Source organism: Pelophylax lessonae, assembly GCF_965119305.1.
Source record: "Pelophylax lessonae genome assembly, chromosome: 12".
Classification (NCBI taxonomy): domain Eukaryota; kingdom Metazoa; phylum Chordata; class Amphibia; order Anura; family Ranidae; genus Pelophylax; species Pelophylax lessonae.
The window spans coordinates 39,399,428-39,413,170 of NC_138779.1; the positions used below are offsets into that span (position 1 = coordinate 39,399,428).

Here is a 13,743-nt window from a genome sequence, read left to right on the forward strand (position 1 = left end):
ATCCAAAATCCACGTCTATCAGTCCATGATGCTTGTCATTTTGGAATAATCTTCATTAAAATAAATCGATTGATTTTTTTCATGTTGGAGTGCGGTCTAATTTCTTTTGTGAATGGTCCTTGCTCGGACCGCGGACCGGACGTGCACCCATCTCGGATGGTTTAATCATTTACACCTGAGTGGTTATCTCTCCATTGTATTCAAGCGGACCTGTAGATGCCAAACCATCCGCTCCCCCAGCCCAACAACTGCAGCAGGGAGCCCAGAGGACATCCCTGCACTAGTCACCAACTCCCAGGGTAGCAGGGGAACCTTGCTCAACCCCCCATTGTGCACCAGGAAAAACCCAGTCTGCAGCAACTCCAAACAAGCCTCCCTTAGGAGCATGTGGCAAAAGCCAGCTTATAAACTCACCCAGGGAGGGGGGCCTGAAGACCCACAGTGACCACCAAATTTTTAGAGGGCTGGAGGGGGGAGGGAGGGGAACTTGGGGGTCCCACCATCCCAGGGAGGGGCCCACATCCCCCTCAAAACCTTCCAGGAACAGGGTGGCTGCTCCTGACAGACCACCGCTCCATCAGGATGTGGGTGGCTGTCAGCCAGGAGGAACGCTGCGACTCAGGCCGAGGTCGTATCTGCCCTCGTGAGACTTTTAACTCGCAGGCCAGCCCCTGTCCAGTGGGGCCATGTCGCAGGCAGCCTAGCGCGGAGCTGAGGCCTGTGCGCGCTGGCTGGCCAGACTGAGGGACCATCTGGATTTAGATTATCCAGTCCACCACCCAGTCCGGCAGTTGATAGTAGATTCTCACAGGAACAATATAACAAAGATAGGAAAAAATCTATTTTAAAAGGAAAAAAATTGCCACCACCAGAGATCCCAGCAAGGAACTAGGTCCTTACTCCTGACTAGGCAGAAAAAAGTGCCTATAGCGGAGTGTGGGTGTATACCCTCTGGGAATGCCCCATAGGCGTCATCATGCTTTTTCCTGACTAGAGTCCTACTCCTGTACGGGGCAGTATAACCCAATGGTTAAGAAGATTTGGGAGCTGTGTCCGTCAATGAACGAAAGAGAAAAAGCATTTTTAATTGCACATGACTGGATGATAGAAATCAGAAGACCTTTACCACATTTAATAAGCTCTGGGGGAAAAAATTGGAAGTGTACTTTTAAAGTGTAGTATATTTACAGTCTATCCTTTAGTAAATCAACCCTACAGTCTCTTCGTAGGAAATATTTGGGGGCTACCATTGCGCCCCCCCTACTGAAGATGCTACCTATCTAGCTGTGTCTGAAGTACTTTAAAGTCAAAAACTCTGAACAACATGATGTAATGAGTGTCAGAAAACCTTATGCCTATACTGGTTTCAGGTCAGCTACTAATACATACCTCCCAACTTTTTTTTTTTTAACCTTCCCTTACTTCATCCAAAATGAAAAAATAAACATTTTGCCTTTAGTGCTCATGCATACAGATACAATAGAGTATATAGTACCTGTATTAATCTAGGCCACATTCCTCCACCACTCTGATGACTCTTCTGCTGGGAGAAGTCAGGTAATTTTATGGCCCGGGGCTATTCAGCTTGGTGCAATCTTTCAAACCCAGTGTTTAGTGGTGATGGTTGCTGGGTGGGTATCAGAAATGTTCACCAAGCGCCCCCTTTAGTCTGTACTTTCTTGTACTGGTGACAGCCGACTCTCCCTTTTCAGGTATGGGTGTCACAGGGACATGAAGCAAGGGAAACTCTCACTTTATAGTCTGCATGAATGAGGCCTTGATATTCAATAAGAGAAAATACACAATGATTGTACTGTTCCATTACATAGATCTTTTAGTAACACACAGTGAGGATTTCTTTTCTTGTTTTATTAGAAAATAAAATGTAAAAACAAAAGTTTCACATGTTGTCAAGAAAATTCCATTTGTCAGGAGAGGAAACCTGCACTGAGAAACTATGGCAGGCCGACACTGCTGAATGCTGCGTCTGAAAATGGTAGATGTCTGGCTGTTCTACCAATCCACTGGTTTCAATGTTTTCTGAGTCTCTGATCAAGAATGATAGAGTTCTGTCAGTAGGAATTCTGATTTTACAGGCTGCATGCTTATCCTGGTCAGCAACATAGAAGGTATCAAAGGCAAACAGGTTTTTGACTTTTGCCTTTTTTAGGCTGCGTCTTAGCCTGCACATTCTTCTTTGCTTCTATAGCATAAGGTATTGAGGCTGCCAGGCAATTAGCATTTTCAGCAAGAGGGCAGCCAGAGTTTCTCACAATACAGGTTTCCTTACCTAGAACGCTCATTTCTAACAGTCTGCTGGTCCTGCTCCTTAATCCATAGTCCAATTTACAATGTCTCTGCAGAAAATAGGACCCCATTATGTACAACTGCATCATACATGTGAACGTACACCGGCTCTCCCCATCTTTCTGCAAAGGTGGTATGTGGAATACTTGGTGAAGGACATCTGTAAAACAAAATGACATGGTGAACAATTGCTGCGATTAAACTTGTGATAGAGCATGAATCATTTTAATAAAGTGAGCCTGTAACCTAACCTCCAGGTGATGTATAACCAAATTTCAGTATGTATAATGCACAGCAAGTGAGGGTTTTAGTAACAAGTTACAATCACAACTGGAAGGTTTAAAGTTGAACTCTGGGCAGCTATAAAAATTTCATTGGGGTAATCTCCCTCCACTGTGTATATATGATTTACTAACACCAGCTTGCACGCATTTAGGCATTGTGATTCCATTTATTTTACATAGGCTGCTTAACGCATTGGGTTGCGAGTGTGCCCTGCTGCCAATGGGCTCTTTATGCATGTATGGTCTAGGAAGGATGTAATGCATTAGTCCCCATCAACTGCCTTTGTATTACGCCATGTCCTCGTCACCCAACTGCATTTCCTTTTTTTTTTTTAATATATATATATATATATATATATATATATATTTTTTTTTTTTTTTAATTAATTTTAAACTGCTGTTAACAATAAAAAAAGAAGAGAAAAGCAAACATCTCACATAACATTGCCAGTACAAATTAGACCCTTAAACCTAGCTCCCAACTCTCCCCCTTCTGCCTCTATCCCACCCCTAATCATCCAACTCAACAATCAATTTCCAAATTTGATGTTATTCTCTATTCTCAAACCTTAACAGTGTTTTAAATTCTATTATAAGTTCACTATCAAAATTTCAAGATATTTACAGAATTTTTAAAGTCTTCCCATTTTCCCAACAAATGATTTTGTTGTTCCTCTTCCCTACTGCCTAAATACTCTATATTATAGATATGGTCTACTCTGTTACACCATTCCTTCAGGGTAGGGCTCTTTACTTCTAAACATTTTTTCGGAATAACTCCTTTAGCTGCATTCAATAAAATTGGAACCAATGTGATTTTGTATTGTTTTAATGGTATTATTGTTCTATGAAATAGACACCACCAAGGGTCATCTGAGATATCTACTCCTGTAATCTCCATAGTAATTTGCCGAACTTTCGACCAGTTATCTCGGATCTTGGCACAGTCCCATCAAATGTGGAACATCGTCCCCTTATCCCCACAACCTCTCCAACATCAGTCCGTTTTTTTCTGGTTGGTACTTATGTCTTATTACTGGTGTTATGTCATAAGTCACAACTGCATTTCTGACATCTTCCATATGAGCAGTGTAAACTTGAAATGTTAATTTCCTAGCTGTGTTTTTTTAAAGGTGCATTTTTTCTCCTTTTTACTGGCTCCCACCAGCTCTTTACAGAGTTCTTTATGCTGGAGGCAGGTAGGTGGCCTCCCGACGAGACCACTGTGGTTGACTGCCACAATGGTCACCTGATCAGGAGCCCATCCCACTGGCTTCCAATTGAAAACAATGACCGAGAGCTGTCAGCAACAGCCCGGTCACCTTGCTAGGTACACCAGGTGACTTCACTCCCCAGCACAGAACAAATTACACCAGCTGTATGCATATATGTGGCAGCACATTGTTAAAGCCCACTGCATTGCTGTCACATACACTATATTACCAAAAGTATTGGGACCCCTGCCTTTACACACACACATGAATTGAATGGCATCCCAGTCTTAGTCCATAGGGTTCAATAGAGTTGGCCCACCCTTTGCAGTTATAACAGCTTCAACTCTTCTGGGAAGGCTGTTCACAAGGTTTAGGAGTGTGTCTATGGGAATGTTTGACCATTCTTCCAAAAGCGCATTTGTGAAGTCAGGCACTGATGTTGGACGAGAAGGCCTGGCTCGCAGTCTCCGCTCTAATTCATCCCAAAGGTGTTCTATCAGGTAGAGGTCAGGACTCTGTGCAGGCCAAAGTCAAGTTCCTCCTCCCCAAACTCGCTCATCCATGTCTTTATGAACCTTGCTTTGTGCACTGGTCCAAATCATTTGGTGGAGAGGGATTATGGCGTGGGGTTGTTTTTCAGGGGTTGGGCTTGGCCCCTTAGTTCCAGTGAAAGGAACTTTTAAGGCGTCAGCATACCAAGACATTTTGGACAATTTCATGCTCCCAAAATTGTGGGAACAGTTTGGGGATGGCCCCTTCCTGTTCCAACATGACTGCGCACCAGTGCACAAAGCAAGGTCCATAAAGACATGGATGAGCAAGTTTGGGGTGGTTTGCGGCAACAGGTTTAAGGACACAAGCTCACATTAAAATGATTTTTCTAACAAATAGGTTTATACTTACCTGCTCTGTGCAAACCGATTGCAGAGAGCGACCCCGAGCCTCCTTTTCTCCCCCACCAGCACTCCTGGCTCCCTCTCTCCATCGAGTGTCTCCATAGGAAGCTGCTTCCTATGGGGGCACTCGTGCGGGCTTGCTCCTGAACCCAGCTTCCTGCCTCTATAGACACAGACGGTGGGACTCAACCCCACCCCAAATCCCTCGTCACCGGCTTTGATCAACAGGAACGGGAGCCAATGACTAGATGGGCACAGCTCTGGATCAAATAAGGGCTCAGTGGGGAAGAGGGGGATGCTGATGCCTAAACATTTTTTTACCTTAATGCAAGGAATGCATTAAGGTAAAAAATGTTTCGGCTTTATAACAATTGTAAAGTTGAACTCCAGCCTTCCCTCCAGTCTTGCATGGTTGTACAGGCTCCTCTCCTGTACTGAAAGTGCTTACTCTGATTTCACTGCACACTGTAAGCTCCTCAAAGTGTGCATTAGAATCAGCAACAAGTCAGATAGAGCTCACTTGTCCAGCACTATCTACCCCTTTTCACTCACTAGACTTCAGATTTTTCTATAAATAAGGGTTAGCATCACACATGGGCTTTACCTAGGACAGTGTACCTATGAATACCCACTCCTTTAGACTGACATTCACCCATCAAAGCATATTAATATCTCCACAACTCTTCTCAAGATCCAGCCCACTGCTTGCACCAGGACTAGGGGCTATAGAGGAGGACTGAGGCAGGGTGCTGGGAAGTTTTCAGGAAGCACCCTGCCAAACCCACCAACCAGTCAGTTTGCCCGTGTTGCGTAGAGAAGCGCACTGACCCAGTGATGATATCACTGGGTGTAAATTAAAGTATGTAATAATAACAGAAAGATCGGTTTTAAAAAAGTTATTAGCATGATGTTGAGGGGGTGGGGAGGAAGAACCAGAGATGGCAAAGTATAAACAGATTAAACTTCAGCTTTAATGCTTTGGTGGGTCAGGGGGCTGGCAGATGTCTTGCTGCCTGGCACTTCTGGTGGGAAGTCTGTCCATCTACTGCTGGCCTGGGAGTGATGCTTAATAAAGGCTTATGAGGGTGGGCAGCTGCTAGTATAACAAAACAGAGCCCTTAACCACTTTAAGACCGGAAGGATTTGCCCCCTTAATGACCAGGCCCTATTCTGCGATTCCACACTGCGTTACTTTAACGGACAATTGCGACGCTGTATCCAAATATAATTGACATCCTTTTTTTTCCACAAACAGAGCTTTCTTTTGGTGGTATTTGATCACCTGTGCGATTGTTATTTTTTGCGCTATAAACAAAAAAAGATCAACAATTTTGAAAAAAAAAAAACAATATTTTTCACACTCTGCTATATGACATTCTCAAAAACAAAAATTAAAAATCTAAAATTTTTAACATTTTAGGTCAATTTGTTTTCTGCTACATATTTTTGGTTAAAAAAAAAAAAAAAATCGCAATAGGCGTATTTTGATTGGTTTGTGCAAAGTTATCATGTCTACTAACTACGGGAAAGATTTGTCATTTTTGTTTTTTTACCAGTAATGGCAGCGATCTGCGATTTTTTGCGGGACTGCGACATTGCGACGGACAGATCGGACCCCTAACTGATATTTTTTACACTTTTGGGGGTACCAGTGGCATTACTACAGTAATCAGTGCTAAAAATATGCACTGCTATTATAATAATGACACTGGCAGGGAAGGGGTAAACAGTATAGGTGATCAAGGGGTTAAATGTGACCCTAGGGGAGTGATTCTAACTGTGGGGGGTGTGGCTTCTGAGATGACCACAGAGACATGTGATCCTATATAGAAGGATCATATGAGCTCTGATCATTTCAGGGAGAAGGACGGTCAGCTGTGTTTACAACAGCTGACCGGCCTTCTCTCTCTGCGGGTAACGATCGCGGGTGTCAGGTGGAAATCGGATCCGCCTGACACCCGCATCAGCTTCCCAGCTGACGCCCCCTAGCTCCTCCCAGGCAAGCAACGTAGATCTATGTTATTTTGCCTGTACGAGCCAGCCTGCCGCAGTAAATATACAGGAGCTGGTCGGCAACTGGTTAAAATGTATCCGAATCCAAGAACAAATATTTGCATATAGTGCAGCATACCAGTCAATAGATCTGATGGTGCACCGAATGGAAATTTCGGTGCCAAAACTGAAAATGCAAGATGCATTTGTCCGAAAACCGAAAGTTTTTAAAAATATATACATAATTGTATTATATTTGACTTTTTAATTAATATAATGAATTTAAATTAATATGAATTTCTTGTCAGCCATTATTTGCACCTTTAGAGCAAGAAAAATGCATCCCTTTAAATGCTATGTATGAATTCACACTGGTCTATTGCGCTTCTGTTGTTGTGTTAAAAATCCTGTTTGCTGAATTTTTGGTCAGTAAAAAAAACGCATAAAACGCATAAAAAATACTGCTGGTATTCCTGGGGTGATGTAGTATTGCCTCTGTAAATATTACTTTTTTCCTTTTCTGTACTGGGAGCTGCATTGTTCACTGGTGCGGATGCGTTGTAATGCTGAATGTTGAAATCTGTCTTTATTTTTGTAACTTTATTGTGAAAATTTAAATAAAGCGTTTTTATAAAAACAAACAATTAAATGCACCAAAAACGCACCTTCCTATTGAAATGAATTGAAAACGCAGCAAAAACGCATCAATAGCGCACCAGTGTTACATTTTTGCTGCAGTTTTTGAGTCTCATGACCTAAAATCATGGTAAAATCGTAGAAAAATCGTGTGCGTTTTTGGTGCCATTATAGCCACCCTTTTCAAGCAAGATAACACTATTTTTAGCTAATATGTTTCAGCACATCTCTACTTTAACCCTTTTATTTTCATTTAGTAATTCTGACAGTTACACCTTTCCTGTCCTAGGGTGGCATCACTGTTCTGCATTTATTGAGAAGCAGCGTTGCCACCCTCGGAAAGAAAGGGTGTATGGAATACAGAACACCTATTCCTCTCCTAATTGCCATAACATAGAAGGAGGTGTTCTGTAGTCCACAAAGTGAATTGCAAAGAGTGCAATGTTATAAGAACACAGTAAGTTATCAGTTCACAACCTTTCTGGCAGGATCACCAGGCATTATTGGACTTCCAAAAAACAAAACCTATACCACATTTTTTAAAAATATTTAACAGACCGAAAAGGGTTCAAATAAGAGATGTTCTTTGTTAGGGCTTACATATTCCAGCACTCACCTGTAATTACATCTCTCCACACTGTGCGATAACCACTGGTAGTTTGGGTTTATTGTTGGGGCCGGTTGGTACATTCTAGAAAGGAAGAGGAGACGATTACAGGTGAACTATAGTCCGATGTATACACTCAGCTGACTCATACACCTCCACCAGTCTCATTCTTCACATGTCCATAAAAGAGAGTTCCTTATCACTCTTAGTGTTCATAGGTGGTAAGGAAGTGCTGAATCCTCAACACTTCTATGAATCAAAGTCTACAAACTGACAACACAAATGATCTACAGGAATTTAACTCCAAACATTCTTATGCTAAAAAATGGGATTTTTGATTCATAGTAAAATCCATTTCTCAGATGTTCATTGACACACACAGGTCCTGATATTCTTAACCATTGGGTTATACTGCCCCTTACAGGAGTAGGACACTAGGCAGAAAAAAAGTCTGGCTATGCCCATGGGCAGTACCAGAGAGTATACTCCCTCTCTCTGTTATAGGCATCCAGTTTAGTTATAAGCAGTGTCAGGAGAATTACAACTCCACAGAGGGGTGGGTGCTGTGTCCGTCAATGAAAATCAGAGAAATTGATTTTTCGGTAAGTCGAAAATCCCATTTCCTCTTTCCTTCTTTGAAGGACACAGCTCCTGATATTCTTAACCATTGGGACGTCCCAAAGCAGTGTAAAACATGAGGGGTGGGAACAGCAAAAAAAAAAAATTCCCAAGGCTAAACATTAGCCAACAAGGCAACAGGAGCTCAACCAAAACAACTGGAGCTCACCTGAAAAAAACAATACACCCTCAAAGAAGATCAAGTCCTCTTAAACAGCAGCCTGACAAACCTTGTGGCCAAAAAAAAAAAAATCCGCAGATGCCAACACATCCACTTAATAGAACTTTGTGAAGGTGTGCACCGACGACCAGGTGGCCGCCTTGCAAACCTGCGTCACTGATGCCTGATGACGGAAAGCCCAGGAGGCACTAAGCGCCCGAGTAGAGTGCGCCTTGACAGGGAAAGGAGGAACCTGACCCCTGATGGAATAGGCCTGAATCTCAGTCTATCTGATCTATCTGGAAATGGTCAAAGAAAAAGCGGACAACCCTTTACGAGGTCCATCTGTGAGCACAAATAGAGTCTGACTTCCTCCTTTCCTTCCAGTTACACCCGAATTTCCCAGACCACATCCAAGGCAATTTCCTTCGGATGTTTAGGCCTGGGCGACAGGGAAGGCAACAAAATGTCTTCATTCAAATGAAAATCAGAGACAACCTTTGGAAGAAACGAATGATAGGGGCGAAGAACCACCTTATCCCTGTGAATCACCAGGTAAGGTGAACGACAGGATAACGCCGCCCGTTCCAACACCCTAGAAGCAGAGGTGATAGCCACCAAAAAGGCCACCTTCTGGGACAGCGAAAGCAGGGGAATCTCCCAAAGATTCTCAAAGGGAGGTGTCTGGAGAACCGAAAGCACCAAATTGAGATCCCAAGGCGGCAACGGAACCCGCACTGGAGGAACCAAATATCCGACACCCTGAAGAAAGGTATGCACCAAGGAGTGGCCAAAAGGTCAATTTTTTATTTGTCAGTGACTGTAAAGCAGGATGAAAGATCGGTCCTTGGGACAGGAGATCTTCCCTGAGAGGAAGCTTCGAAGGACGTCAGCGACCAGCCGCACCAGATCGGCATACCAAACTTGGCAAGGCCAGTCCGGAGCCACTGAGATAACCGGAATGACTTCTGCTTCGTACCTGCGGAGAAGACTTGGCAGAAGCTTTAGAGGAGAGAAGGCGTAAATCAGGCGATACTGACCCCACGGGGCTACCAACGCGTCTGTGGCATCCGCCAGAGAATCCCTTGACCAAGCCACCTCTGCACCTTTCTGTTGAGCCAAGATGCCAACAGATCCACCTAGAGGGTGCCCCACCGGAGACAGCTGATGAAATCCTTCCAGTGAAGGGACCACTCCCTTGGTCCAACACCTGCCAACTGAGGTAATCCGCCTGTCAATTTTCTACCCCGGGAATGTGTACGGAGGAGAGGGCTGGAACGAACCGATCTGCCCACCTTAGAATGCCGGCTACCTGCAGAGCCGCCAGGACACTTGTGCCTCCCTGGTAACTGACATAAACCACGCCTGTGGCATTGTCCGACTGAATACGCACTGGAAATCCCTGAAGACGATCCATCCAATGGTCCAGACACAGTCTGATCACTTTGTAGACCCACTTGGCTTGTACCAGGGAAGTCCACGGGTCCGGAAACCAACGAAGACGTCCCCCCACCCCCAATACGAGTGAGAGCACACCTTTATGCTGAATGAGCCTCGTCCACGGGTCTGGAGAAGCACACTCTTGGCATGCCAGACCAGGTTCATCAGAGGAGGCCCTGAAAGGCTTCGAGCCCTTGTCAGTAAACCCTGAGGAACAAAAAAATGTATGAGCCGAGAAGGAGGGCCCACGTCTATGACGAGGTTCCTTGCCTTTAGCAGCCTGTGTAAGAAAAGTACTCTTTCCCCATGTGAGACCCTTAATGATGTTATCCAGGGTAGCCTCAAACAGACAATCTACTTGAAAGGGAAGATCAGTCAAGGCCTTTTTTAGAAGTCTGGTCCGCAGACCAGCATTTGAGCCAAAAAACATGCTGAAGGACTACTGCCAAAACAGAAACCAGAGCCACTAGGGGAGCCGCATCCAAAGAGGCATCACAGATAAACTGCAGCCCCTGGACCAGCTGTTCTCCCTCCAGGTCACGGCGTAAAAGCTTAGCCCACTTGGTCAGAGTTTGCGACACCAGGGCAATGGTGAATGTAGATATTGCGGGCCCCAGCCTCTGCCTTCCTGTCAGCCGGATCCTTAAAGTCCGGGAACTCTTCAACCGGAATCATGGGTGTCTTGTTAAATCTGGAAGCCCAAGGGTCCACCACCGGTGGAACAGTCCACTTCTTAATAAGGGACTCCTCATAGGGGTAACGCCTAGAAAATAGCTTAGGGACCCCAAGGGGGCACTTTGGTCATCCCCACTCATTAGCAACAATTTTGTCAAAATATGCGGGGAAAGGAAACACCTTTGCCGCTCTGGATGGCTTGAGTGCCAAACAGAATCTGCCCCTTCATCGTAGCTGCATTCTCCATCTTCAAGGTCTCATGCACAGATACAATCAGTGCTTCCACCAGCGCCTTTTTCGTGTGCAGTTGTGGAAGGATTTATCCACACTATCAGAGGAATCCGGGCGGGTGGTTGCAGACCCAGCAGGCTGACCCATGTCCGCGGTGGCCGAATCAGATTCAGAATCTGATGAGACAGATGGGACAGGGGAAGGTGGGGGGCGCTTTTTGCTAGCCCATCGTCCGAAAGACACCTCCACCTGGGACCCTAAGGACTGCCGTCGTCAGTGCATCAATGGATGGATGGAACCCGGAGGGCCCCGCAGCCTCAGAGAGGGGATCAGGTGGGGAGATGTGCTCCAAAGACTCCATGAGTCACCAGGAGGACCCCAAAAAAGTGTACAACACTGCAGAGGGACAACCCCACAGCGCCACCCGTTCGCCAGGCACAAAGCACCAAGTGATCCCCAGCAGCGAGGGAGAGAACAGCACCAGACTCACCACCCAGCAGAAACAGGCATCTGCAGTCACCAGCATAATCTGCACCCCACGTGCGGCGTTTAGGAAGTGAAAGGATCCAAGAGTCAGCACCAGGGGATGAGGAGGGGCTCCCACCACTGAAATTGCCTCCCACAGGGCTCCACTGTCATGGCCGCCTCTATTTTCAATGGCAAACCACCGCAAAATGGCTGCCAGACTACACAAATATGGCCACCGTGCATAGAAACTCACGCTACAGCATAATGGCGGCACCATAAGGCTTCCAGGAACCCAGGAGGGATCCCTAGGCCACAAGGACAGGCTCAGGCAGGACAGGGGGCCCTGGCAGGAGCCCCCACCAGGTAAAAAACCCCTCTGCCCCGCCGATCATCCAGTCACCGGCGGCGCACCCCCGACCCCAGCTACTCACCATATCAGGAAGCAGGCAGGCAGTGCTCCAGACAGAACCCCTCTCCATCGAAATGGGGGGCTGTCGGCCAGGAGGAACGGTGCTGAGACCCGGTCGCATGCAACCTCGCGAGGCGTTTTTATCTCGCAGGCCAGCCCCGCATCCAGTGGGGCTATGTCGCAGTCAACCTAGCGCGGAGCTGAGGTCTGTGCGCGCTCGCTGGCCAGACTGGGGTGTCCACTTGACCTAGATTATCCAGCCCGTGGCCGGCAGTTGATTGTAGATCTCACCGGAAAAACCAGGAGAAAGAAAAAAGAAAACATTTTTTGCCAGGACCAAAGATCCCAGCAAGGAGGTAGGTCCTTACTTCTGACAAGGCAAAAACTGAATACCTATAGCAGAGAGAGGGAGTATACACCCTGGGACTGCCCATAGGCAAAGCCAGATTCTTTTTCTGTCTAGTCTCCTACTCCTATAGAGGGCAGTATAACCCAATGGTTATGAAGATCAGGAGCTGTGTCCATCTATTAACGAAAGAGAAAATTACATTTCACTGAATTTTAAAAAACGAAACAGTTAAGTTAGCCTAATTTTTGTATATTGTAAAAGATGATATCAAGCCAAGTAAATAGATACCTAATATGTTACGGTTTAAAATTGCGTACACTCGTGGACTGACGATAAACTTCGGTACCTTAAAATCTCCATAGGCAAGGCTTTAAACATTTTTAATGGTTACCAGTTTAGAGTTACAGAGGAGGTCTTTTCCTAGAATTATTGCTTTCACTGGGAGGATCACGGCGATACTTCACATGTGTGATTTGAACGCAGTTTTCATTTTTTGGGGGCGTGACTTATGCATTTTCTTTCGTGCGCGAGCTCACAGAAACGGGGGTGCTTTAATTTTTTTTTTTTTTACCCCTTTATATTTTATAATTTTTTTGTAACTGGTTTTTATTTTTTAAATCTGATCACTTTTATTGTGGTCACAAGGAATGTAAACATCCCTTGTGAGAGTAATAGGCAGTGACAGGTACTCTTTATGGAGTGTCCTGGGGTCTAAAAGACCCCAGACCCCTCCACTGCACCTAAAAGTATTCAAAACGCCAAAATCTGCATTTTTTAATATTGATACTTTTTTGAAAATGGTGCCATTGGCAGCCGAGTAAACCGGAAGGGATGTCACTTCCAGGTTACATGATTGGAGACCCGATCGAAGCCGATTCCGGCTTCCAACCGGACGCCAACCAGCTGGCGGACCTGCCGGCTGGTTGCTCGAGTCTCCCGGTGGGACAAGAGACCCTGCAGAGCCGCGGAAGGTGGCAGGAGGGGGGGCGCCCCCTCCTGCTCGCTGGAAAAGCGGCCAAGTGGCTGCATCGGCTGTTGTCTCCTGAAAGCCGACCGCCAGCTCTAAAAAACGATACTGGTACAATCACTTCTTCAAGCCAACATATAGGTACGTCGGTTTGCAGGAAGTGCTTAAAGTGGTTGTAAAGGCTGAAGGTTTTTTTTGCATTAAGGTAAGAAACCTTCTATTGTCAGCCCCCCCCCCCCCATTCCTAAATACTTCCCGGAGCCTGATTTCAATTATGTGCTGCTCTCTCCTCTACCGCCTTACTGGACTCCGTGAGCGCAGCAGGAGCCATTGGCTCCTGCTGCTGTCAATGGACTCCAGTAATGAAGAAGCGGGGGACAGGGCTGAGCCACAGTGCATGTGTCTGTAGGCACACACACACCTGCTCAGGACCAAGCCCACATGTGTGCCATCATAGTGGAAGCAGAAGAGACAGAGGAAGAGGAGGAGC

At 45.7% G+C, this 13,743-nt stretch overlaps 1 protein-coding gene across 1 annotated transcript in view; it reads right to left on the reverse strand.

The window, feature by feature from the left end:
* Window positions 1–1,858: 1,858 nt before the first annotated feature.
* PPIH (peptidylprolyl isomerase H) overlaps window positions 1,859–13,743 on the reverse strand; it is a 79,419-nt gene continuing 67,534 nt past the window's right edge. Inside the window, exons 9-10 of the mRNA XM_082273364.1 lie at window positions 7,946–8,020; window positions 1,859–2,467 (exon numbers count right to left, since the gene is read on the reverse strand). Of these exons, the coding sequence (XP_082129490.1) occupies window positions 7,952–8,020 (69 nt within the window). The 3' untranslated portion in view covers window positions 1,859–2,467; window positions 7,946–7,951. The remainder of the gene's footprint in view (window positions 2,468–7,945; window positions 8,021–13,743) is intronic.